The sequence below is a fragment of the Camellia sinensis genome, chromosome 3, assembly GCF_055761805.1.
Source record: "Camellia sinensis isolate YWXY chromosome 3, ASM5576180v1, whole genome shotgun sequence".
Lineage (NCBI taxonomy): Eukaryota > Viridiplantae > Streptophyta > Magnoliopsida > Ericales > Theaceae > Camellia > Camellia sinensis.
This window is the reverse complement of record NC_138963.1, coordinates 224,752,875-224,777,632: the sequence shown is the minus strand read 5'-3', so window position 1 is coordinate 224,777,632 and position 24,758 is coordinate 224,752,875. Positions and strand designations below refer to the sequence as shown.

The window sequence follows — 24,758 nt, the reverse complement described above, 5'->3', positions numbered from 1 at the left end:
TTGCGGATGAACCCTGATCTGGAAAGCCCACCAGGTAATATTTGCTGCTGCCATGACTTGTCCAATCATTTATTACAACGTGACAGAGGTAAAAAATGGGCGGGCTTGCTGTTGGTCAAAACGGATTACGTATTAAAACAATCTAATTTAAACTCGTCCATTTAACAAACAGCTTTAAACGGATTGGATTAAACTAGGTAAGTGTAAAACAAATCAAGAGAAGCAGCTAAAGAAACTATGGCCCCTAAAATTGTGTTTAGATTATGGATAATCCCTATCCAAATTCATAATTCTCACTTTCTTTCAAAATTACTACCCAAATCTATGATCCAAACAGTCACAAGACAAGACAAGTGACCAACAAACAATATACATCCTCATGTCCTGTCCACAGCATCAATTTCCACAAAAACTAAAGTTCCATGTAATCGTGTAACATTAATTGCAGTGTTCAAATACCATATTTCAAATTAACTGGAGTCATGAGTCGCAGCGCTATTGCAAAATGAACAAGGATCGTTTACAACAATACCCAATACAACATCTATAGAACAAAGAGGTTCTGGATATGAGAATGCTTGATGATACAACTTGTAAAAACTACAACAGAATGCCAAGATCATTTAGTCCAGAAGTCCGGCTAGTCTACAGATTTCAATGGAATCAACCAGAGTTTCTTCTATCGGTCTGTAACTCCAACCCAGCTTCTGCAATTTCTCTGAACTGAGCTTTTCTTCTTCCTTTCCCTCAGTAAATCTGGCAATGTGTAATTGAATGAAACAGCAAATTTTAACCCAACAAAGGTAAGCCATAGTAATAATTCAGCTACACTTATTGGTGATAGACCACAGATATAATTCAACTGCTAATACCTAATCTATTATATAATATAAAATTAAAAAAATGAAAAAGAAATTCGTACAGCAGGAAAATCCTTTTAGATGAATATATTATGGAGAGACAGAAACTTACTTCTTAGGATAATTGTAGTTCGGGTAGTTTTTCCTGAGTATTTCCACCAGACCTTGTGACTTGATCATGTAAGCTGTGCATATATACCTTCCTTCGGCTTCGGGCTTCTCATATGCCAATAGCAGTGCTTCAGCTACATCTCATACATCTACTATCATCCTCAAATTGTTTTCGAATTCATCATATCCCTCTGTAAATAACAGGATTGCGAGAAGTCAGGACATCAAGTGCTACAGTTCTCACTGACAAACCATTTTCAAGAAGAAAAAACTATATACTAGATGACTAGTAATAAGCAACGTATTGATGAAGTCATGGCACAACTTATGAAAAATTATGCACTGCTTGAGTGCCTTTCAAGTGCGCTCTGAGCAAGCCTCTGTGGGCTCCCATTATGCAGAAATCCCAGCACCCTGCTCAAGCACACTTTCAAGTGGGCATCAAGAGCAGCTCTATGGACTTCTGTGAAGTTGAAATGTCACCACATTTCTTTAAACCTAGGGCTCTAGACATATGCAGAGCTCCCAGGGGCCACCTCGCTCGAGCGCTCTTCGATCGGTGCCCTTGGGACTTGCCCAATTAATCTTGTTTTGAATAGTTTCCGATCATAAAGACCACAAGACTAAGCATAAGTTATTCTGGTCAAACTATGACATGAAAAGCATGTGTCCTAGACTAATACAAGATATCATATGTAAATAGGATCGAAGCACACTTTGCATTATCTCTAAAGATCTTTAATCTTGATCAGTTGGAGACACTAACCTATTCTCACTAACACGCATTTTGTCTATGGAAATTAGCAAGGCATTAAATCATTTTACAAAATACTCAGGAATAAAGGGAACATGATCTCTATCTGCTGGCAATTCATTTGCATGATGTCATCTTGAATACTGTCATGGAATCTGTGAAAATCCAAATCATCTATAAAAATTTCAACAAAATGTTAGTTACCTCAATTTATTTGGCTGTGGAGCTCACTAGGTTGGAATGTTAAGTATTTGCACGTGCCTTCTCTTCCCATTTTATTTTTTTATTGCGTCTTTCTTTTACTTTTTTCCTGTGTGTGTATTTTCAAGGGTGGGGGGATTGGTTCCACAAGATTGATATCCAGCTTCAAGTGTTCCATTTAAGTGCAACCAAAGCAAGGTTGTTAAAATCGGGATCCTACGTTGGATCGTTGGAGGTGTTTATAGGATCAGATCGTAGAATCGGATCGAGGATCGTAAGACCCTACTGAAAAAGACAAAGTACATAATAATTTAATTTAAATAAATATTTCTTATAAAATATACACAAAATGAACCTATATTCTATTAAAAAGAAGTGAATATATTGTGAAAAATATAATACTCCATGTAAAATGTACATATAATATTATGCAATAGAAAATCCGATGGTAAAAGTTCTGTATTTTATCAAAAAAGAAGGTGAAGAAGAAGAAGAATTCTATGACAAAATACTTTACAATGTACAATAATGCATAAAAAGTGAAGAAAAAATATTTAACAAAATTGGAAATGAAAATAGATTAAGAATTCAAAAGAGTAACTTAGTCGAATGATAATGTTTGTCGTTAGCATCCCTGGTGGAGCAGATTCGAGTCACAAAAATAATTTCTCCAGAAATTGGGATAAAGTTACAATCATCTTACCCTTCTTAGACTTTGCTAAAGCTAAGTTTGTTTTTCCGACTATTTAATTTTCTTAAATTACCGCAATATTTGAATGTTTGTTTCTTAGTTTGTTTTTCTTAGTCTATTTGATTCAATACTACTTAATTTTTATTATTTATTTTGACGACATAAATTGGTATTTAGACAACAAACATAAAATTTACAACAAAATATGTCATACAATACAAAACAAGGCTTATAAATTGGATCGGATAGGATCGGATTCGGATCGGGATTCCACGATCCTATAAGATCCCACTACTAGGATCGAAAGATCCTACCTATAAGGAGTTTTTTACATGATCCGGATCGATTGTACTCAAATGGATCGTAAGATCGTAGGATCGTAAGATCCGGATCAGGATTCTAATAACCATGAACCAAAGTTGACATGTTGTTTCAACATCAACCCACATCCAACGCTTTAACATTTTTGCTTTTTTGAAGAAAGCAAAAACGCAGCATGTGTTTGTTTGCACAACATTTATTTGTGCATCCGTACACATCAAATTATACACATGAATGAGTATGATTATCTGTACGTACACATGTACATTTATTATTTATACATGCTTTTATGACCACTTATATGCCTATAAGTTCTCACATAAGTATTATACATACCTTTATGCCTATATACAAATTTATATATTTATATATGCATATTTTTCTACATAGAGATACATCGTAAGTACTTTTATCCATACATATATGCTACACATGTCTTACTTAGGCTTGGTTTGGCATAACTAAAAAAAGCCAAAAAGTCAAAAAGTCACTATCCTATTTAAGTCACATCATCTTATTTAAGTCACATCACCTCTCTACCACATCACTTCAAACCCAACCCATATCCAACCCATACGGGTTGTTTGGGGTGTTCTAAATAAGTGCACTTTTTGTCTTTTTGGACTAAAAAGTTGGGGAAAAAAATATGGATGTTTGGGTTAACTTTTTGACTTTTTATGAAAAAATGTGTATTAAAAAATTGCATAAATAAGTGTGTAGGAGAAGATAGGGTAGGAGCCGTACGGAATGGCAGTGGTGGTTGGCTGGGTGAGTAGATGAAAAAATATTGTCTACTTCTCGGGCTTTGATTGGATGGTATTGTTTGGTCGGTGGGGACCCACCACGGGTCCCGTTTTTCTAATCGAAACCATTCAATGTGTAGAACTCATCAAGTACTACATACTTGTAAAAAATCACGTTGATTGGATATCGATAGCTATCTGATTGTGTTAGTTTTCTTTGTCAACTGTTAACTATAATACCATCCAATTTTTATATAAAACTGATTTGATCATGGAGTTAGCGATATCCATAGATGTGATTTTTTATAGACATATAGTACGATACGAGTTCTACGTATTGAACGGTTCGGATTATCAAAACGAGACCCATGGTGGGCCCCCACAGGCCCAACTTTACCATGCAAATAAGTGAATGTACACATGTTATTATTTTTTGTTTTTCCTTTCATTGCAAGTGGCTGACGTGTCCGTACGTTGATGGGTTGGTCAGGTTAAACTTTTATATTAATTTACCATTTAAATTAATATTTGTATATTATTTTTTTAATATTTTTTTTGGTGAATAGTGATAACTTTTTAACTTTTTTGGTAACTTTTTGACTTTTTGGCTTTTTCAAGAGTTGCCAAACCAGCCCAAAAAGTCAAAAAATGCACTTATTTAGTTTATCCCAAACAATACCTAAATTGATTTTTAAATGTATCCATACCTAATTGTACATTATATGACCACATGCTGTTATCAAAAGTAATTTCATATGCATATTAATGAAGATCATGGAAAGAAAAAAAATAGCAAATCTGGAATTTTACATGAAACACATTTAGGACATCAAGAATTAAATATTTGGAATAATTTCAAGTCTTCATATCATTATAGTATGTTTTAGTAATTAAGGGTATAATGGTAATTCCAACAATTGTTGAACATAGGTTGTAGGGGTCGCCCATGGGTTTTATTTTGGGTCAAATTATTAAATGGGTCATTATATATGGGTTTTATTATGTCTAAAATAATTTTAGTAGTTAAAAGTTCAAGTTTTCTATTTTGATATGGGAGTAGAATTAGAAATCATTACAGTTTCCTATTATGATTGAAGTAGAATTAGAAGTCATAGTTGGTCTAGATCTAGAATATTAGTAGTTATTAAATATTTTTAGTTTCTATTTGATTTATAGTCCTTATAGAATTAGGAGAGTCTTTAGCCTATAAATATATGTGTAATCTCAATCATTGAGGAAAAAGAGTTAATATTATGAAAATTTAAGATTGTGTTTGTGTGATCGGCATATTCGTTGTGAGGGTGAAGCACCTTTCTCTCTCTTTTCTTCTTCTTCTATCCAGCAAGATCACTGTTCACATCACTGTTCACAGTGCTTAGAACAACCACCTAACAGCCTCTAAACACTTGTGTTTTCATTCCCAAAACCCTACCCCTTTACAAACCCTTAAACTCCTATATTTTTAAATACTTTTGCAGTCACAAACTCCCACCAAATCTAGCCCTATAAGTCTATTATTGTTGCTGCCAGTATAGTTAACCCGGGCTCACTACTTGTAGGAAACTAATCCATACTCGTCCTACATTAGTTTGGTATCAAAGTGTCAAGATCCTATCTTGTTCGTTACCAATCTTTTGATGAAATTTCTTTCTTTATTACAATGTTGACAAGCATTGAATTAAATTTGAAATTTGAAGCCTCGTCAAAAAATTATAGAGCTACTAAGAAAGATGTTGTGATGTTAAAGGAGGATTTTGGGATAATTAAGGAGGATATTGTAACAATAAAGAGTGACGTGCATACTATCTAGACAACTTTGAATGGATTGAAAGCTTTCATGAAAATATTAGTGGCTGCTGCTTTGGAAAAGATTAATATCTAAGAGCAAAAGGATGATAGTGTTGAAGATTTTGAAGAAACTATAAAAGAGCAAGATGAACATATTTCTAATATTAAAGATCTTGAAGAAATGAAGGCGAAAATTAATTTGTTTACTAAAGAAAGCATGAAAGATCATCATGATCAAGAATCTAAAGCCAAGAAAGCCAAAGAAAATAATAAGAATGCCACTGAATTTTCTAGTCTTCACAAGAAAAATGAAGTTCACATTGAGTTTGTTATTCCTAATAAATTTGATGTGGTCAATGGAGTGATGACAACATTGAATTTTTTGATTTTCTCATCGTTCATTCAAAACAATCAATTTAAATGTTTGCAAGTGCAAGATTCCATAATCCTCATACTTCAACATTATAAAACTTGAGGTAGAGTTTTTTCGAATGCAAGGGAGAATGATGAGAATCATGGAGAAAAAAAAAAGAAAAGCAAATCTGGAATTTCACATGAAGCGCATTTAGGGCATCAAAAATTAAATATTTGGAATAATTTCAAATCTTCATGTCATTATAGTAAGTTTTAGTAATTAAGGGTATAATAATAATTCTAACAATTGTCGGGCATAGATTGTAGGGGTCGCCCATAGATTTTATTTTGGATCAAGTTATTAAATGGGTTATTATATATGGGTTTTATTTAGGGATGGGCACGGGTCGGTTGCAGCCATAGAACTTCTAATTCATCATCTGTCCATCAGATTGGCGGATTGGAGAAAATCAATCCGCATCGGTCCGCTAATCCGGCAGATGTGGATTGAGCAAATTGGCAGATAGATGCGAATCGATTTGGCGGTTTAAAATTTTATAAATTTTCAACATAATTCAACTTGTGCACTTCCTAAAAAAAAAAGAAATATTACGTCAATGACTTAAAAAAGTATTAAAATCACTGCATACCTCATCCACATATTACAATCACAACATGCCTCATCCACATAAAGTATTACAATCTGTGATTCCTAAAATATAAAAACAATTCAAACCACCAAAACCATGAATAGAGTAATGGTAGAGATTGTATGCCTCTGTATTGTTACATCTATATCTGTTTTTAAAAATAAAAATCAACCAGTATATATCATCTTTTTTATTTATTATTTTCAAATTTAGATTTAAAAACCAAAAAATATAGATAAATAATACATTTATTTTTTTCAATTCAAAAAATATATTCAAGTTGAAAACTCTTTTTCAACAGACTATATTCTACAGAATATTTAAACTCTTTTTCAATTGAAAACACAAACAAAATATTTAAACAAATTGAAAACAGAGTCTTATAAATTAGTAGAGGTGCTGGTGGTTTGGCGGTTCAATTGCGGCCAACGGAACCTCAAATCCGTCATCTGTCCAAAATTAGGCGGATTGAAAAAATCAATCTGTAACTATCCGCTCGTCATCACGCATCCGTTCAAAATGCGGCAGATTTATTCGGTTCAGTTCGGTCGGTTTGGATGGATCAGTATATCCGCTGCTCACCCCTAGTTTTATTATGTCTAAAATAATTCTAATGGTCAAAAGTCCAAGTTTCCTATTTTGATATTGAAGTAAAATTAAAAGTCATTAAAGTTTCCTATTATGATTGAAGTAGAATTGGAAGTCATAGTTGGTCTAGAATATTAATAGTTGCTAAATATTTTTGATTTCTAAATTTGAGTTATAGTCCTTATAGAATTAGGAGAGTCTTTAGCCTATAAATATATGTGTGATCTTAATGATTGAGGAAAAAGAGTTAATATTATGAAAATTTGAGATTGTGATTGTGTGATTGGCCTATCCCTTGTGAGAGTGAAGCACCTCTCTCTCTCTTTCTCTTCCCTTCTATCCAACAAGATTACTGTTCACATCACTGTTTAGAGCACTTAGAACAGCCACCCAACAATCCCTAAACACTTGTATTTTCATTCACAAAACCCTACATTTTTACAAACCCTTAAACTCCTATTTTATTAAATACTTTTGCAGCCACAAACTCCTACCAAATCTAGCCCTATAAGTCTATTGTTGCGGCTTCCAGTATACTTAACCTGGACTCACTACTTGTAGGAAAGTAATCCACACTCGTCCTACATCACATATACTTCCATATATGGCCATTTCATCCTTATGTAATGACTTTAATAGGAAAGCATAATTAAATTCTGTAGGGTGACTTCAGTGCTTTTGAAAAGGTTCAATCAAAGCATTGCAAGACTGAACTTTGGAGCTCAATTGGCCTCACCTTCTAGAAGTTCAATCATAATGAGAATGATTGGAAAAACAAGCATCACCATTCCTCAAGGCTTAACATCACCAAAACTCGGGCATTATATATATATATATATATATACATTTATCCTTTTAATACAAATTGGAGTCCTAGATTGTAGGCTTAAAGCATAACAAGAAGGATAAAGCAGAGCAAAAATGCTTCCCATATGGAATGTAATACCAAAAGTAACTTCTCAAGCATTAAAGTTCAAAAGTTAACATTCCACCGCAGCATATAAACATGCATAGGAACATATATGAGCACATCATTTAGAATAAAAGAAAACAAGATTTACATGGATAAAAAATGCTACTTCTACCTGAGAAAATAAAATGATATAGGTTTTATTCAATTAGGTACCTTTTGAAAGCTTAATGAGAACCAAACTACTAGCATTTGCTGTGGACTGGAGCATTGGTCCCAAAACATGGGTTGGACACACTCTTACAACATCAAGCCCACTTCTTTTCGCATACTCAAAAGCCTCACTTTCTGCTTTTGTTTTGGAAAGACAATACCAATTCTAGGGCAAAGAACCAAAAAATCAATATAAATATAGAAAACATTAGCATGGAACCTACAATTTTAAAAAGCTTTGAATAATATCAAGTAGAAATGCACTACAATCGCAACATAATCATTACAAGTTTAAATTTAAAGTTGGCTTGTTTAATTGATTACATTAGTTCTTCTGCAGTATTCCGTATCAGACCAACAAGTCTCGTCCTTCACTTGACCCTTGGGCCATTCAGGGTTCAAGGAAACAGCAGCTCCAGAAGATACAACCACCACTCGTTTGACGTTTGCTTCAGAACATGCCTTGAGTACATTAAGAGTACCCTTCACAGCAGGCTCAATTAGTTGCACCTGCACTAAAGCTATTAGATACTATGGAAGTAAAATAACTCACCAAACTCGTAATACATTAAAGTCCCATTGAAGATAAACATTCAATGATTACACATGTCATCACATTTCAATCCTGTGACGCACTTCTTTACCTGTGGATTAACTTTACTATCACAGATGCAACTAAAATGCCAGCAACTCCCCCAAGTGACATGCCACATTGATCCCCAATTGGTGAGAAGTAGGGAAAGGTGCTAACACTTTAATAGACAAGTGCACATAAAGAAACTAGTCCAAGAGTGTAAAATACAATTAGGAACTTGGAACATAGGAACAATAACAATGATTGGAAAGAGAATGAATAATTTTTTTTTTACAAGAAACAAATGGGCAAAGGAAAATCTACGTACAAGGCGATGGAAATAGATGATGAGATTGGTATGTAAGAGATATAACAGTGGTTAGAGAGGCGATGGAAAGTTGAGGAGAGGGAGAGGGAGAGGGAGAGGGAGAGGGAGAGGGATGGAGATGGGGATAGGCATAGGGATTGGGGGACTTACGAGGATCTCTGACGGTTCCATGGATGGAGTAACCATTAGAGAGAAGAAGCTTCACCAACCAAGAAGCTACGTACCCTCCCGCCCCTGTCACGCACACTGTGCCCTTCTCTTCCGCCATTCACTCACTGAGTCAACCACTACTACGCCCTACAGCCACCACAACCCACTCATACTGCCCTCACCTCATCAAAAACACACAAGTTTTATAAAAAAGATAATTACGAGTCGGTTACGGAGGCTTTTCCCATATTAAGTCTATTTTGTATCTTAATTTTTAAATTAGGTCTAGTTTGGATGGAATTCTCAAATCAAGCTAAAGCGTTATTACAAATCACATTTTCACTGTTTGGGGCCGAAAAGTTGATGAACATTGAAAGTGCTATTCGAAATCGCGCTTTTAATTAAGAAAGCATGGTTGCAAACCATGCTTTTAACATAATTTTTTTTCTGAAAAAAAACGTGATTCCAAACCACGCTTTCACTATGCATCTCGTTTTAATTTGTGATCTGAATTTCACTGTGCATATAATTTTTTTTTTTCCTAAAGAAAGTACTATTCAAAATCACGCTTTTACTGTTCACTACAAGAAGCGTGGATTGAAACCACGCTTTCACTGTTCATTTAATTTAAATTTTTTTTTCTGTTGTCATTGTTTTGGTGGTAATGTAATTCATTAAATTTTTTTTTTCTTTTGCATTTGTTTTGGGTTAGAAGGTGTAATTGAGAAAAAAATTTTGTCTTTACTAAACCATTTTCATGTAATTTTTTTTTTTTGTTTGTTTTTTGTTTTGGGTTAGAAGGTGATAATGTAATTCATAAATTTTTTTTGGCTTTACTAAATTTTTTTTTGGCTTTACGAAAAAATATGTATTAAAAAATTATATAAATTAGTGTATAGGAGAAGATTTGATGGAATAGGCGGTATAGTGGGCTGAATCCAAGGACAGCGTCGGCAGAGTAGAGGCTAGGAGATGATTTCCTGCTTTTTGGACATTGAATTGGAGGTGCTGTTCGGCCCGTGGAGGTGCTGTTCGTTTTAGAGGGCGACAGCAACGGGCTCTAGGGGAGTGCGACGGAGGATCCGGATTCATTTTGGCAACGCAGACAGAAGCCACAGAGAGAGAGAGAGAGAGAGTGACAGATTCTTTCCTATTCCCTGACCAACTACGCCATGCCACCTCATGTTTTGAATGAGATCTCCCGCCACTTGGCCGATGATACCCGAGTACTAATAATAAAAGACTCATTTTACCTCTCTTGCCTATGCTCTCTGCTACCCTTCCTTGTGGGGTCTTTCTACTAGTATTACCATATCTATCAACATTTTTTTTCACCAATTTTACACTACATTTTTTTCACCAATTTTACACTGATTCATTTAGGACTAAGCATGAAATCCGTGAAATTCATAATCTGATTCAGTTCAGTCCAATTCGATAGATTTAGATTGATTTTTTTAATCCGTGGTTCGGTTCTGGATTGAACTCCACGATTCTGAATTGGAACCGATCCAGACCATATACAAATAGTCTATATTTTTATTATACACCATACCCCATAGTATCTTCTCTTATTCTATATAAAACCTAAACCCAAACCTAAACTCGCATAGGATCTTTTTTTATTACTTTTGTTTGTTAGTTTTTAGTTTTAATTTGTAATGGTCTTAATACTTATGGTGAAACCAGTTTTCTTATGGTTGTTTAAATTCTAGAACAATATGTCACTATTATAGAAAGATATGTTGCTATTGTGAAACTAATATAGTGTTATGTTTATGTTCTTATGAAATTAAAGTGTTATATATTTTTTTTTGTTACTTAATTATGTGAATCTGTGATACTAAACCGATCCAATCCGTGTTTAAATGGATTGGTTTCATGATTTAAACGGATTGGATTGATTTCAATTTTTCAAGAACCGTAGATAACGGATTGGTCTTGGTTTTACCTCAATCCGGTCTAATCCGGACCATGCTCGCCCTTAGATTTATTCATTTAAATATCAATTATAAAATAAATTTTAATTATTCAATAACAAAAAATTAAAGCCTCATTTGACAACTCCGTGCTTTAGCCTAAAAATCAAAAAATTAGTAAAAAAACTAAAAAGCCAGCAATTTATACCAAAAAATCAAAAGATCTCTTTTCTCTCTACTTTTTGCACATCTTTTCATAAAAAATTAAAAAGTCATTCCAAACATACTAATTTTTTTTCCTAAAATAATATGTTCCCAAACGAGGTCTAATTGCTTCAATAAACTCTTTTTATTACTACATAAAAAGTAAAAAAAATAAAAAGTTCAAACAAAATTGAGTTATGAGGCAACATTACCTTCAAAATAAAAGAAATTTTTTGTGTGCAAGAAACGAAATTAAAATTGAAATAAAAATACTAGGTTGTATGAGAAATTTTCATATAAAAAAAAGTTGAATATTTTTTGATTTTTTTTTTTGTTTAAGTAGTATATTCTGTGCGCTTTCCACCTTTCTCATCATTTGGTGAAGTATCTCTGTATTTTTTTTAATGAAATTATGGCTCATTTTTTCATTCAATGAAGAACTCTTCCAGTGTTAAGGTTTGACTCCCATGGAGCTGGACCACAAACAAGGGTAACCTCTGTGATTGTACAATTGTTGCTATGGATTTTTTTTTATATTTAAAAATATATACATTGGAATACAAATACAACTTTCGAAATAAAAAATCAGAAAGAACTTACGCACGCACGTACGTTGGGAGAGCAAAAACCCTTGATTTTCTAGTGAGATAGAAGATCAAGTGCTTCGGCTAACTGGGTATATCAACGGGGGTTATGCTCTAGCAAAGTGGGGTTATGGAGCCAACCAACCAATACTTCTTACTTTTACTTCCAAACCCCTTCATATGTATGTCCCCCTATTATACGTTACTCAGCACAAGAAACCAAATAACCCAATAATGGATAGGAAAATCTACAGGAAGTGTTGTTCTTTATATGGTTCACGGTTTCCAAGATTAACTGAATTACAAAACATGAGGTATTACTTGTTAGAACAATCTTCTGTGTAAAAAAATAAATCGAAACTAAATCAAACAAAATAAAATAAATAACTTACAGAATTTATTTTATTGAACCGAATGAAAAATAAAAGACCAAGTCGAGTGTGTGACACTCTGTTCTTAAGACAGATTTGCCCCGCTTCGGTGCTTACGGACTAATGGCGTCTATCTCCCAGGATATAATTATCTTCACAAATTTATAGTAGCACTCCAAATAAATTTGTCCGGCGAACTAGAACCTTGTGTTCTATACTCTCTTTAATTTTTCTCTAAAACTAGAATGAAGAATAAATAATGCAAACAGAGCAAAGTTGGACAGCAAGAAAATCAATTTTTTCTGTCTATTTTCTGGATGCAAAGACTGCAGAACAAATCTGAATTTGTAGGCATCTAAGACTGCCGAACAAGTGCAGTATTTTGAACTGAACAGGTAAGGTTTCAAATGAACAGGTGCAAACACCAATTGAACAGATAACTGCTGGAAATAAGATTTGTTTGAACTGTGTGAACCTATCGAACAGTGCAGATTCGGAACTGTAACTGCTGGGCAGTTATGAGCAGTTTTATGCAGTTAATCTGTTGAAAATACGGACTAAATTTGGTAATATATGGACAGAAAATTAATTTCAATTTTGACACAAAATTGGAATTTAATTTCATTAAGATTTTCTGGAAAAAATTCAAATAAATTTTATAATATCAGAACCGACCCACAACCGCACACGGCTCGGCTCGGCCGGACGGGCGGCGGCGCGCGTGTGGTAGTTTGAGCTAAGGTTCCATTTGTCCATAACTCCTCCCTTCTACAAACTTGGGGTGCCCCTTGGGGCCCAACCCAAGTGTTATAGTCTAGAGCTTATATACAACAAAAAAAACTTTCTTAAAGTTTCAATGTGGGACAACCCATTTTAAGGAAATCCACATTTAAATCTTTAAATGTCCATTCCACGAACCCGAAAACGACGTCAACTTCCCATTCACTCATAAATGGTTTTGAGGAACCGTTTTCACCGTGTGACTTGCCACGCAACAAGGAACACGTCACCTCTTCAGACCTGCCCCAAAAGACGTTTGGAGCCCACTCCATTTTTGGCTCAAAGTTGGCCCAAAATAAGCCTTATAAACCAATTTTTCCAACATTACTCGTATTTCAGGATGACAGCTTCAAGAATACCATCAGATCTGAAGTGGGGTGAAAAAAGCCTTGGATCAACAGGTCCTGGCGGACTGAAAGAAAGTGTGAATGGTCCGGGTGGGCATTGTTGCTGAAATTTCATTTCATAAATACGGGAATGTCTCAAAACAGTTTTTCCACCAGTTGATGTCACACCTCGTACATGGACCTTTCCATCACGTTCAATCTCGCAGCTGAACTGACCTGCTAAAACAGATGCTATCAAGTTCTTAGAAGTAAACACAGAGTCTCGTAAAGAAAGCCACCAAAAGAGCAAAGAAAAAGATTTTTTAGATCACTCAAATGAAATACAATTACATTATCCCAAATGCAAGACAGATTTTGGTTTTAACTCGTGAAAGACTAAAAATAGAAGATCATGCATACCATGTGTGTACATGTTTCTTGAAGCAAAAGAGTAGTCATAGTTATTAACTAAATTTAAATGGTCTAATGCAAAAACAAAGATAAACTAAGGATAAATGCACCATAAACCAATTGTTTATCCACTCCCAAGGCATACGTAAATGCACGAAAGTACGTTCTGAAAAATAAACTAAGCATAAATGCACCATAAAGCAATTGTTTATTGACTCTCAAGACATACATAATTGCGCCGAAGTATGTTCTGAACAAATAATTTCAAACTATCCTATTTATAGATTCCACTACAAAATTTTAGTAAACAAATTGACCACATGCTGGAGACGAATCTCGTGAATCTCTTTCTATAAAGGTTGTCTAGATAACTCCAGCACTTCTGCTGGCCTTTCGGGAATTATCCAAACCTAAGTACATACTGAGCAAGTTGACCACACGCTGGAGACAAACCTTGTGATTCTCTTTCTATAAAGGTTGTCTAGATAATGCCTGTCATAAAAAATAAAAACGAAACCCATAACTAATTAGTAGCCTCCATAATTTCCAAGAATGCAGATCCATTAACTGGCAGTGCCATTTTTCATCCAACAATTGTAAACCTTGTGGTGCAGCATAGTGTTCTTACCACCTTCTTTGCAGATTTTTTTCCGGTAGAGTCAAGAGGGTTCCTTACACAGTCTTATCAATCTAAATAACATGTTTGGCAGATATGTAGTTTTATGCAGAATAGTAAGCCTAGGCTGCTGTATATTCATCCTTACAAGATGTTTTGGTGGTCTGTGTAACATGCAGTTCCATACCATAAAAAATAATGTGCTTATAGTCCTTTGAGTGTCTGGCCATGCTCATGCCTAGATTTGTTGGCATGTATGTAAGTTTATGTAGTATATGACGTCCTACTTCCTCATAGGTTTTGTCCTTTCTTGGTTTTGTTTTGAGTGCAGTTTTCTAAGTGATTTGTATATGCACACAGAAGTTTAGTTTCTAGGCTTCAGTTTTTATATAGGGTTTTTGCCCCTTTAAGGTGGTTTTGGTAATAAATTTATGCTTACAAAAAGAAAAAAGGCCGTCTTGCTTGCCAAATAGGCAATATTTTAAGTTTTTAAAAAATTTAGAACAAGGCAAGGGAAAGGAAACACTATCCAAGAGAAAATTGCTTGAAAGCATTATATTGCTACAGGCATCAGTTGCAATTACGTTAAATGCACTAGATCAAAGTGTCAGGTGTACATGGCTGTCTCCAAGAATCAGACTCGTGCCCAAATGACATAGATACTTCAGCAGCATAAAAATATTTATGCCAGAAGATGCAAAAACACACAGGGTAGCCCAATGCCTTGGATTCCTTGCACTGGATAGAAAGAACACGTCTTCTCATCCTCATATGCAACAGAATCTTTTTGACCCAGATCAGCATTAAGAAAAACTTGGATTTTTAATCCTCTATAACTTAAAGGAGTTGCCTTGTTGGTAAGCAAGGACTATTAAATAGTACGACAATTAATATTATCATAATTTCTCTATAAATATAGCAAAAATTTAAGAAAAAGAGAGAAACAAACCAGGATCCTTTCTGACCCCAGGCAGAGCAACTTGAAAAAAATAGGCAGATTTGCTAACACCAATGTCCACAGCTCCAATAGCTGGTACAGTTCCCCCTCTTGTAGCTGTTCCAGTCAAGATAATAAATGCCTTTGAATTAGACTGTGACGCATTTGGAACCGGTAAAAGGGGCATCATGAAGGGCCCATCCAAATTGCTTGTACTTGGGACCAGCGACGTTTCAAAAGGATCACAATACCGCCCTTTTTCCATTTCATCTTGAAACTTTGCCGATGAGTTTCCATTTGCATGCGAATCTTTTCCTTCCATGGTCTCCCACAACTTGTTCATATAACCCTCTTAACCTTCTTCTCTAAATCTCTGGTCAAAGTGTTATGAATTTGGAATTCCGAGAGTTAAACTTGAAATTATATCTCCCAGCTAAGCGTTTAACCTTTCAAGGCTAGCCTCTTTCACATAAAATTAAGTTGATCATGAATAATAACAATCAACAAAATCTTGGGCCAAAGTAAAAGAACCGAAATATAGATAAAGAACTCAGTCTCTAGCCAAAACTTAATATCAAACTAAGAAGTATGGACCCAGACACGTGACACGACACGGATACGCCGACACGTTAATTTTCAAAAAATACTAACCACGACACGTGAGGGACACTCATGAAATATATAATTTTATATATTTATTATATGTTATATATATAGATATAAGTTATTAATTTAAGATTTATTAGTGCATTACCCTAAATTAAATGTTATTCGTCATTTTAATCTATTTTATATTCTTCTAAATTTTAACATAAAAAAAAATAATATTTCACTTCGTAGACAGGGCCTGTTTTCTGCAGAAACAAAAACAGAGAGACAGAGAGCTAGAGAGAGAGAGGGAGAGATGCATTTGAGCGAGAACGAGGGGATAGAGGGTAAAACCTTCGTGGTAGCCGGAGGGCTAGGATTTGTTGGGTCTAGTCTTTGCTTGGAGCTCTTAAGAAGGGGTGCTCACCAAGTTCGGACCTTTCACCTTTGTACCACTTCTCCCTGCTCCCATCATCTCCTCAACAAGGGAGTCCACTGCATCCCAGGCATCTCTCTCTCTCTCTCTCTCTCTCTCTCTCGGGTCTTCTTTCTTTTTTCTTTTCTTTTTTTGTTTCCCTGAAAATGATGAATCAGGATCTTGAGTTCCGTTTCTGCCGAACAATTCTTTGATTACTTGATTCAGGATCATTGTGTAGGATTTTTAATTTATATATACATACATACATACATACATACATACATACATGTATTAGAATAGTGATCCAAGTAAAGTAATTAGTCAAGTTAAAGATGGATTGTTGCCCTCAATGAGATCCAGTGGATTGTCTGTTCTGGTAACTCTGAAAATGAGGAAAATAAAATAAATAGATTAATTTTTGAATCTTGCAAATTGTGTTGTTTTGTTTCCCAGAAACAGATGATCCGAGTAGTGAAATTAAATTTTTTTTAAGTTGCTCTTTTCTTTTCCTCATCTTTCTCAGCAACCAAATGAAGCACTTGGAAGCTTCCGCCAGATGCAATATTTTCTTCCTTCTCTTGCATATTTAGTTCATAACATAGTCCACACACTGTTTTGAATCTACAAAACATGATTGCTTCAGAATCTGTTTAATAAAACTAATATGTGCTGTATGACTGTATCTCACACACATTTGCTTAGATTGCCTTTGCTATGAATATGATATTAACTGCCATTGATAGTCATAGTCATAGTCATAGTCATATTGGCTGCAACTTTCTTAGCCAAATTCTTATAATGATAGGAGATGTCACCCGCAAACAAGATGTTCAAAAAGCGTTACACGGCACAGATTGTGTTTTTCACCTTGCTTCATATGGCATGTCTGGGAAAGAAATGCTCCAATTTGACCGCGTGGATGATGTGAATATAAACGGAACTTGCCATGTCTTGGAGGCTTGTGTTGAGCATGGGGTTAAGAGGCTTGTTTATGTGAGCACATACAACGTTGTGTTTGGGGGTAAGGAGATTATCAATGGCAATGAAACCTTACCTTATTTCCCTCTTGATGATTATGTTTATCCATACAGCCGCAGCAAATGTATTGCTGAACAGTTAGTTCTAAAGAGCAATGGGCGCCCTCTCAAGTAAGTAATTTTATTTTCACAAGTTCACCAGTCGGGCTGTCTTTGACAACTTGTTTAGTAGGTGTGCTTCTCACTTCTTTAACTATATTTTTATGACTCTTGTTGTTCTTGGCTTCAAGTTTCAACTGGTTTAAAAAATAAATAAACAAATAAATTGTCACTTTTATGTATTAGCAAATGGGTTGGTATGTGTCAAGCATCTACTAACATGAATATGAAATTTTCCATAATATATTTTTGAACTATAGAAGTAGCATAGAGAACAATGTTGTGATCTATTAAATAGAGGTTAAAAGAGTATGCATAACTTGTGATCCTAACAAGACACCTTAAATAAACATGAAAAAGCAGTACCTTGAACAGTGTAAAAATGATTCTGATGTGCATTGCCTCAAGCAGATCTATAAGACACTGCCTTTGTTTAGAAAAGTCATTCAACTTTCTTATGACTCATTGAATTCCCTTCTTTAATCTTGCAAATCCCAGCAATCTGAGTAAGAAGACAGTGTTTCAGATGCAATTCTTACTAGACCCCTACTACAAGTACAGGGTTCTTTGTGGAAATTATTGTTGACTGTTGAGAACTTCATCTTAGTTGTTTTCTCTCTTCAATTTACTTATTCAGGTTATATTGAAGAATTATGCATTCTCACTTTTCAAAATTTTGTTTGTTATCTGGAAAATAGCATAAGAAAGTCAAACTCAGATTGATGAAAATATCCTCCCTTTTTCAGATTTGCAGTATCAAGTTCTTCGCGCCTTTAGAGAAAGAGAATCAACACATGAATTTCAATGCTTGACCTGACCTCGTCTAGTTTGTAAGATTCTGATTTATGTACGATGTCTCTATGCTATGTAGGAAGAAGAATGGAAATCTCTATACATGCGCAATTCGTCCGGCTGCTATCTATGGACCAGGTGAGGAGAGACATCTCCCCCGCATTATAAATCTTTCGAAGTTAGGTCTGCTGCCATTCAAAATTGGTGAAGAAAGAGTGAAGTCAGACTGGGTTTATATAGATAACCTTGTTCTGGCCCTAATATTGGCTAGCATGGGACTCTTGGATGACATTCCCCAGAGGGAAGGACGTCCAATAGCTGCTGGTCAACCATACTTTATATCAGATGGTAATATTCAATCCATTTGCTTAGAAATATTTTACTTATTTCGTGGCAACTAGAGCTATTAAAGTTGAGTAATGCTATACAAACTAACACAACTTACAAAGTCACATGATTTGTACCTATTATATTATTTGAGTGGGTCCCATTTCAAATACCGAAGTCTTATGACTGCGTGTCACATATCTGTGAGAAAGTTAGTAAGATTTGTTAGTTTGTATAGTATTGTCCATTAAAGTTATTGATTAACCCTTGATTCCAAGGAAGGACTACTTGAATGTGAAAAACTGATTAGTGACTAGAGTCAACTGTGTTTAATATTTAACTGTTTTCCATGCAATGGTTTAATATTAGGCATTGATTTACAGGGTCTCCAGTCAACAGTTTTGAATTCCTCCGCCCACTACTCCAGAGCCTGGAGTATGACCTGCCAAAGCGGTCATTAGCTGTCTCTCATGCTCTTGTTCTGGGAAGGATATTCCAGTTGGTCTACACTATCTTATATCCATGGTTGAACCGATGGTGGCTTCCTCAACCATTGAGGCTTCCTACTGAAGTGCACAAGGTTCACTTCTAAATTACCTCGGTTTCTGGTTGAATATAATTGTAGACTTGTAAAGCATTCCTTACTGCTTACAAAAACAACAAACATTGGGTCTTGGGGGTGGGCTCCCTTCAAGGTTCAGGGATCGAAACCTCTTAGGTACTAACAATTCCTTGGGGCCACCGGACTAGGGAAAAACCCTTGAATTAATGGTGGTGCACTTGCAGGAAACTCCTTGCCGAGGGCCTGTGCATCCCTAGGGATTAGTCGGGCTTTGATCCTCACACCTAGTGCCAATCCAAAAATAAAATAAATCAGAGAGAAGGGTTATCTCCCTTATATTAGGGGTTTTTTCCCATATATTATAGTAGTACAGTCCAAAGTACAAAAGTATCCTTACACAACGCAACATAACATAAAATCACTTCCTACTTGGATCTTATAAAGGGTCATCTATATACCCCTCTACTGGTTTCAATTTAAGTGGTTAATGCAACATATCGTCACTTTGATGCATACCTCCTATTGCCACTCGGCAGTTTCCTAAAATTCTGCAGTTCTCACTTGGCCTAGTTGCAATTGATCCTGCACCTTCCCACATGGTTTACCATAATTCCTTCCACCCCATCTCAACACCCACATTTCCAGACAAACTTGAAACATTCTCTAACATCTGTTGTTAGGTTTTGCAAGTTTCACTACTGTGTACTGAACCATATCTGATATATTTGTGTGTGTTTTATTTCTTGACAGGTTGGGGTTACTCATTACTTATCTTTCCTAAAAGCAAAGGAGGAGCTTGGCTATGTCCCTATGGTGAGTCCTCAAGAGGGCATGGCCGCAACTATATCATATTTTCAAGAGAGGAAAATGAGAAGTTTGGACGGGCCTACAATATATACATGGATGTTTAGTGTAATTGGAATGACTTTGCTATTTATTGCTGCATATTGGCCAGCTTTCGAACCTGTGTCGCTTTTAAGAGATTTCTGTCTCTTCTTCTTCCGGTCTATGTGGGTAATGAGAATGGTGTTCATTTTGGCTACAGCAGCTCATATTGGAGAGGCTATGTATGCGTGGCATCTGGCAAAAAAAGTGGATCCTTTGAATGCAAGTGGCTGGTTTTGGCTTCTTTCATTGCGTTTCCTGTTGAAGAGAGCCAGGAAGTAAGTTGGAGCATCTATTGTTGATATAATCTTTTTAGCAGCTGTATTTACTACTGTATAAGGGCAGTTCCTTCATAGGCAGTAAAATAGGACACAGCTAGGGGTTTAGATTTTTTTGGTAGTGTTGAAAAATGTGATCAGAGATCCTCTTTTTATTTCTATGAACAACCACTGTGTCTCTATCAAAGGAGATTTGATTTGATTTGATTTGATTTGATCTGCGGGAGTATCTAAAGCCCGAAGTCAATCCGCCTAGTTTGAACTTTGATTGCTGAGAAAACAGGTATGTAAAAAGAGTAGATATACCTCTGCTAATTTGCCCTGACCCAGCTCAGCTCTTCGACCTCAAGCCCAGGGCTAGTAAGCTGAGAAACCATGCTGTTTGCCTGGGTGTTAACAAGATGGGATTAATGGGCTGGAATTTGAGTTTGAGCAAGCACACCTGGGAGCCTCAAAATGCATCCTTTAAAAATATTAATAATAATAATAATAATAAATTATTGGACATTCCACCTTTCATAATTTTGTTTAGAGTAATGCTCTATAGAAACAAATTTTGTGTTAAAAAATTCATACAAATGATGTATCTTATTTGTATCTTGTTTTTTGAGGAATCTCATTTATATCTATTTATGGGGAGTTGACATATCCATCATTTAAGTATAAGAATCTTATTATCACATCATTCTTTTCTTAAATTTTGTGAGAGAATTTTGTTTGAATATCACTCCTCTTTAATATCATTTTACCAAGTTAAATTATTAAAAAGGACAAAAAAATCCTCCCTAATTCCGGCCAGTACCTACCTAGATCTTCCTGTCATGGCCCCACGCTTTCCCATTGTTCGGCATCAACCAGACACCTCCCCAACTTACCACCACCCTATCCCCTTCTCCCAACCAATCGCACTCACCTCCCCTATTGCAAATCGACTTATCCCTCCTTTCTGTGCAATTCTATCTCTCCCCCTCAAGGCTCTCTAATGGAAACAGTAGGGGTTAGGGTTCAAGTCTGAGAGGGAGAAGGTGGCGTTGGCAGGCCGGATATGTGGAGGGTGTGTAAAGGTAAGGTGAACTAATTTTGGGTGCATCAAACAAAAATCAACAAAATTTAAATTTGAGTGTCGAAAGGTACAGGATATCCAACAATTTTTTCGTGATGCATTTAGATATTTCCATTAAATATTACCTCTGACAAACTGTGCCACCCAAAACAACTGGGAAAGCAAGACAAAGGCATTGAAATGGTCACAAGTTCTGCAACAAATCTTGGATGAAGAAACTGCAATTTACTAGTACGATAGTATTAACCAAGCAAAAACTACCAGGAGAAATGGGCTAGAATCATTAAGGAAACCTAAAACTTGATCACTGGAGAAACAAAACAAAGGAGACAGTTTGGTACCATTTAAATCTAATGGACAACAACAGAGACTCTACTATTCTCAACAAAAAATAAATAAAAAATAAAAAAAAGAGACTACAACAGCCAAAACACCGACATACTACAATCACCATGAGTTGTTCTATAGAACCTTACTAACACAACTAATTAATAACTTATCAACACAATTGGAGAAGGGCACCAACTGTCACTACAAGGTTGGCTACTCCTAACAAGACCAAGGTCACACTGCAAAGTCAAGTCACCAGTTGTCTTTATTCTGCACCACTAAAATTACACAACGCGCACACTTAACTTACAAACGGGGTCTCTCAAAGGGTGAACGAAAGCCAAGCTCCACATCACCTCCATGGCATGGTCAACATGCCTTGGGGGTTACTGTTGTTGTAAGCTCCTGTGCTGTGGTTGAGTGGGCTCCCAGGTCCACCAGATGACTCACTGAGCGGCCCATGTGATGGCGGGCTGGTAGCACCTGTTGCACCACCACCACCACTACCAACTGGGAAGAGCTTTGATGGAGCTGACAGCTGTTCCATTTGATTTACTGCCTTTGATTCCTTGCCACCATCAGCGATGAAACTGCCCATAATCAACTACAATGGAGGAAACCCATTATTATAGTTGTCATTATACAGACATAGCTGTGTGCTAAAATGGAACTTTGGTTGAGAAATGTCTAGTGGGTGGTTAAAACCTTTTTTTTTCCAATATTGATCAATAAAAATCCTTTTTTCTTTATTAATGAAAATACAAGATCTATATGTAATTAGCAAATCTGAAAGGTAATGGAAAGTATTTAAAAGGTGGAGCTGGCTTAAACTATTAATGACGAAGATAGTCAACAGGAAAATATATAATACAATAAATTACGAGGAAAATAAAAATTAGTTGTCATGCTGCAAAAGCAGAACAAATGGATGGGTGTGCTTTGTATGAATGGACTTCTCAAAACAAATAATAGGGTAGCATAGACAGAAATGTGGTATACTGATGACACAAAATGAAACCCTGATATGACAAATTCTCAAAAAAATAGTATTGAGGAAATTATCAATGGTAAAACTATAAACATGCAGATGTATGTATGTAATGCACTCGTATGTAAATCAGAAAACAATGTTATTGCCTCTAGTAATATCTCTAATTTTGTCTCTTTATTTTTTTTTAAAAACATTCTTAATCACTTCATGAACATGTCTAGACTGGTATACAAAGCTTTATTTTGATTTGGTTTATAATTTTAATAATTTATTTCGTGTAGACTGGTAGCAATTGTTAGCATATGCATGTGAATAAGTTTGATTGACCTAAACAAGCAGAGAAACATAAAACATAAAGCTCAATCTTCACACTTTTTTTTGTTTTTTTATTTAGTTTTGTATTGTTCTTTTTTCTTTTTTTTTTTTTTTTTTAAGGTTTCATTTGTGCAGAATGACAGCTTTTAAGTAGAAGTTGCTCAAGTTTTATGCCAATTTAGCTCATTGCCTAAATAAAAAAAATTCGTAGAAGATAAATGGTCTAACCACAAATTGAAGGTTTATATTTAGTTCAATGGAATGAGATGGAATGATTATTTTTGGTGAATAATAATTTAGCTACACTTTATTTTTATAATTATTTTTAATCAATCAAACAGTGGAATTAATATTTTCACATTTTATTTTAGTGGACCAAACACTACTTTGATGCTCAAAATGCCTTTACTAATGTGTAATTTGACCTAAAGTCTCAATCATTTTGTTTGGTTTTGTTCATAGGATCAGGTTCTTATTTTTTTTTTTTTTTTTTTTTTTTTTAAGAAATAGAAATTAGATTGTCTAATGATTATTTTGGGTATTACTGTTCTAGTTGAATTTTAGGCTTGGCTATTAAACGGAAAAGGTTGAATTCCTTACATGGATTAAGTTTATCCGCTTTTACTTTTCAATTGGTTTTTACTTAATGAAAATGGGAAATTTCATCTTCTAAACTGCTGCTGCACTACTGTGATTGATTTTTTAAGAATCACTTTTTCACTATGTGATATTTGTGGTGTGTATAAAATTAATTAGTAGTTTTTTTTTTTTCTCCCCTTTTACAAAATATTTTCATATATTTGTATCTCATATAAAAAATATTACTTGACTTGGCTTTGTTCTTTCATTTTTGCAGGTGGAACTCTTTTCTAAGGATTTAGTAATTGAAGTTGCCAATCAACAATGTGTGCAGAGGTAACTTTCAAACAAGTGTTTTTTTTTCTAATTTATTTATTTATTTTGGGTACACATTTTTAACCAATTATTGGCTCCCTTGTTTTTATTTTTTTCATGTGCCATAAAAAGTTCTAAAAAGGCAGCAAAAAGACATAGGAAAGAGCAAGAAGCTATAGTTGCTGCCACAATGGACAATAGAAGTGATGGACCCATTAGAATTTCATATTTAGGTTCCAATACTCGACAAACTGAATCACCAAATGCAAATGGAGTAGCTGACTCTAGTCAACAACTAAAGAAGAAAACTAGGGGGCCGTCAAAGTTAAAGATGCATGACAAAGGCAAACAAAAGTGTGATGAGATCGACTTCAATGAAAGGAACCAACCGATAGGACAAGAATCAGTGCACTTATCAACCTTAAAAGGGGTCTTAGCTCGGAAGATGGTGCCAATTAATATAGATTATTGGTTTGAAGTTCCATATGAGATTAAGGATAAGTTATGGGCTTGTGTGAAGGTAGTATGTTTATGCAGTTAATTTTTATACAACAATTCATTATTTTTCCCCCTCTTGTAATACTAAATGTTTGGTTATATGAAAATACAGCTTAAATACAAAGTACATGATATCCACAAGACACATGTGATGCAAAAGTTCGCAAAATTGTGGCGCAATTACAAGTCTGAACTATCAAGAAAAGTAAGAACTCTCGCTGCAGCAGGTAAAGGTCATTTAGTACGGAATATTGCCCTCACCAAACCTGATAAGATTGGAATGGATGAATGACACAC

General features: G+C 35.1%; 2 protein-coding genes and 1 pseudogene across 4 annotated transcripts; 1 reads left to right on the top strand and 2 right to left on the bottom strand.

The window, feature by feature from the left end:
• Window positions 1-413: 413 nt before the first annotated feature.
• Window positions 414-9,421, bottom strand: LOC114280341 (cinnamoyl-CoA reductase 1-like; annotated as a pseudogene). Its single transcript, XR_014363374.1, has 6 exons — window positions 9,237-9,421; window positions 8,869-8,936; window positions 8,509-8,715; window positions 8,188-8,350; window positions 973-1,162; window positions 414-756 (listed from the first exon to the last, which is right to left on the bottom strand). The product of XR_014363374.1 is annotated as a cinnamoyl-CoA reductase 1-like (transcript).
• A 3,997-nt stretch (window positions 9,422-13,418) lies between these two features.
• LOC145821285 (increased DNA methylation 3-like) lies at window positions 13,419-15,706 on the bottom strand. Its single transcript, XM_082917779.1, has 2 exons — window positions 15,397-15,706; window positions 13,419-13,657 (listed from the first exon to the last, which is right to left on the bottom strand). Exons 1-2 carry the CDS (start codon window positions 15,704-15,706, stop codon window positions 13,419-13,421), a joined length of 549 nt encoding a protein of 182 aa, XP_082773905.1.
• Window positions 15,707-16,220: 514 nt separating this feature from the next.
• Window positions 16,221-20,582, top strand: LOC114280345 (uncharacterized). Of its 2 annotated transcripts, none has more exons than XM_082922407.1 (5): window positions 16,221-16,478; window positions 17,196-17,538; window positions 18,398-18,666; window positions 19,029-19,225; window positions 19,958-20,582. In XM_082922407.1, the coding sequence occupies exons 1-5, from the start codon at window positions 16,289-16,291 to the stop codon at window positions 20,372-20,374; spliced, it is 1,416 nt and encodes a 471-aa protein (XP_082778533.1). In that variant the 5' UTR covers window positions 16,221-16,288; the 3' UTR covers window positions 20,375-20,582. The 2 variants fall into 2 exon arrangements, with proteins under 2 accessions (XP_082778533.1, XP_082778535.1); XM_082922409.1 differs by having other exon boundaries at window positions 16,230-16,478; window positions 18,398-18,456.
• Window positions 20,583-24,758: the final 4,176 nt, after the last annotated feature.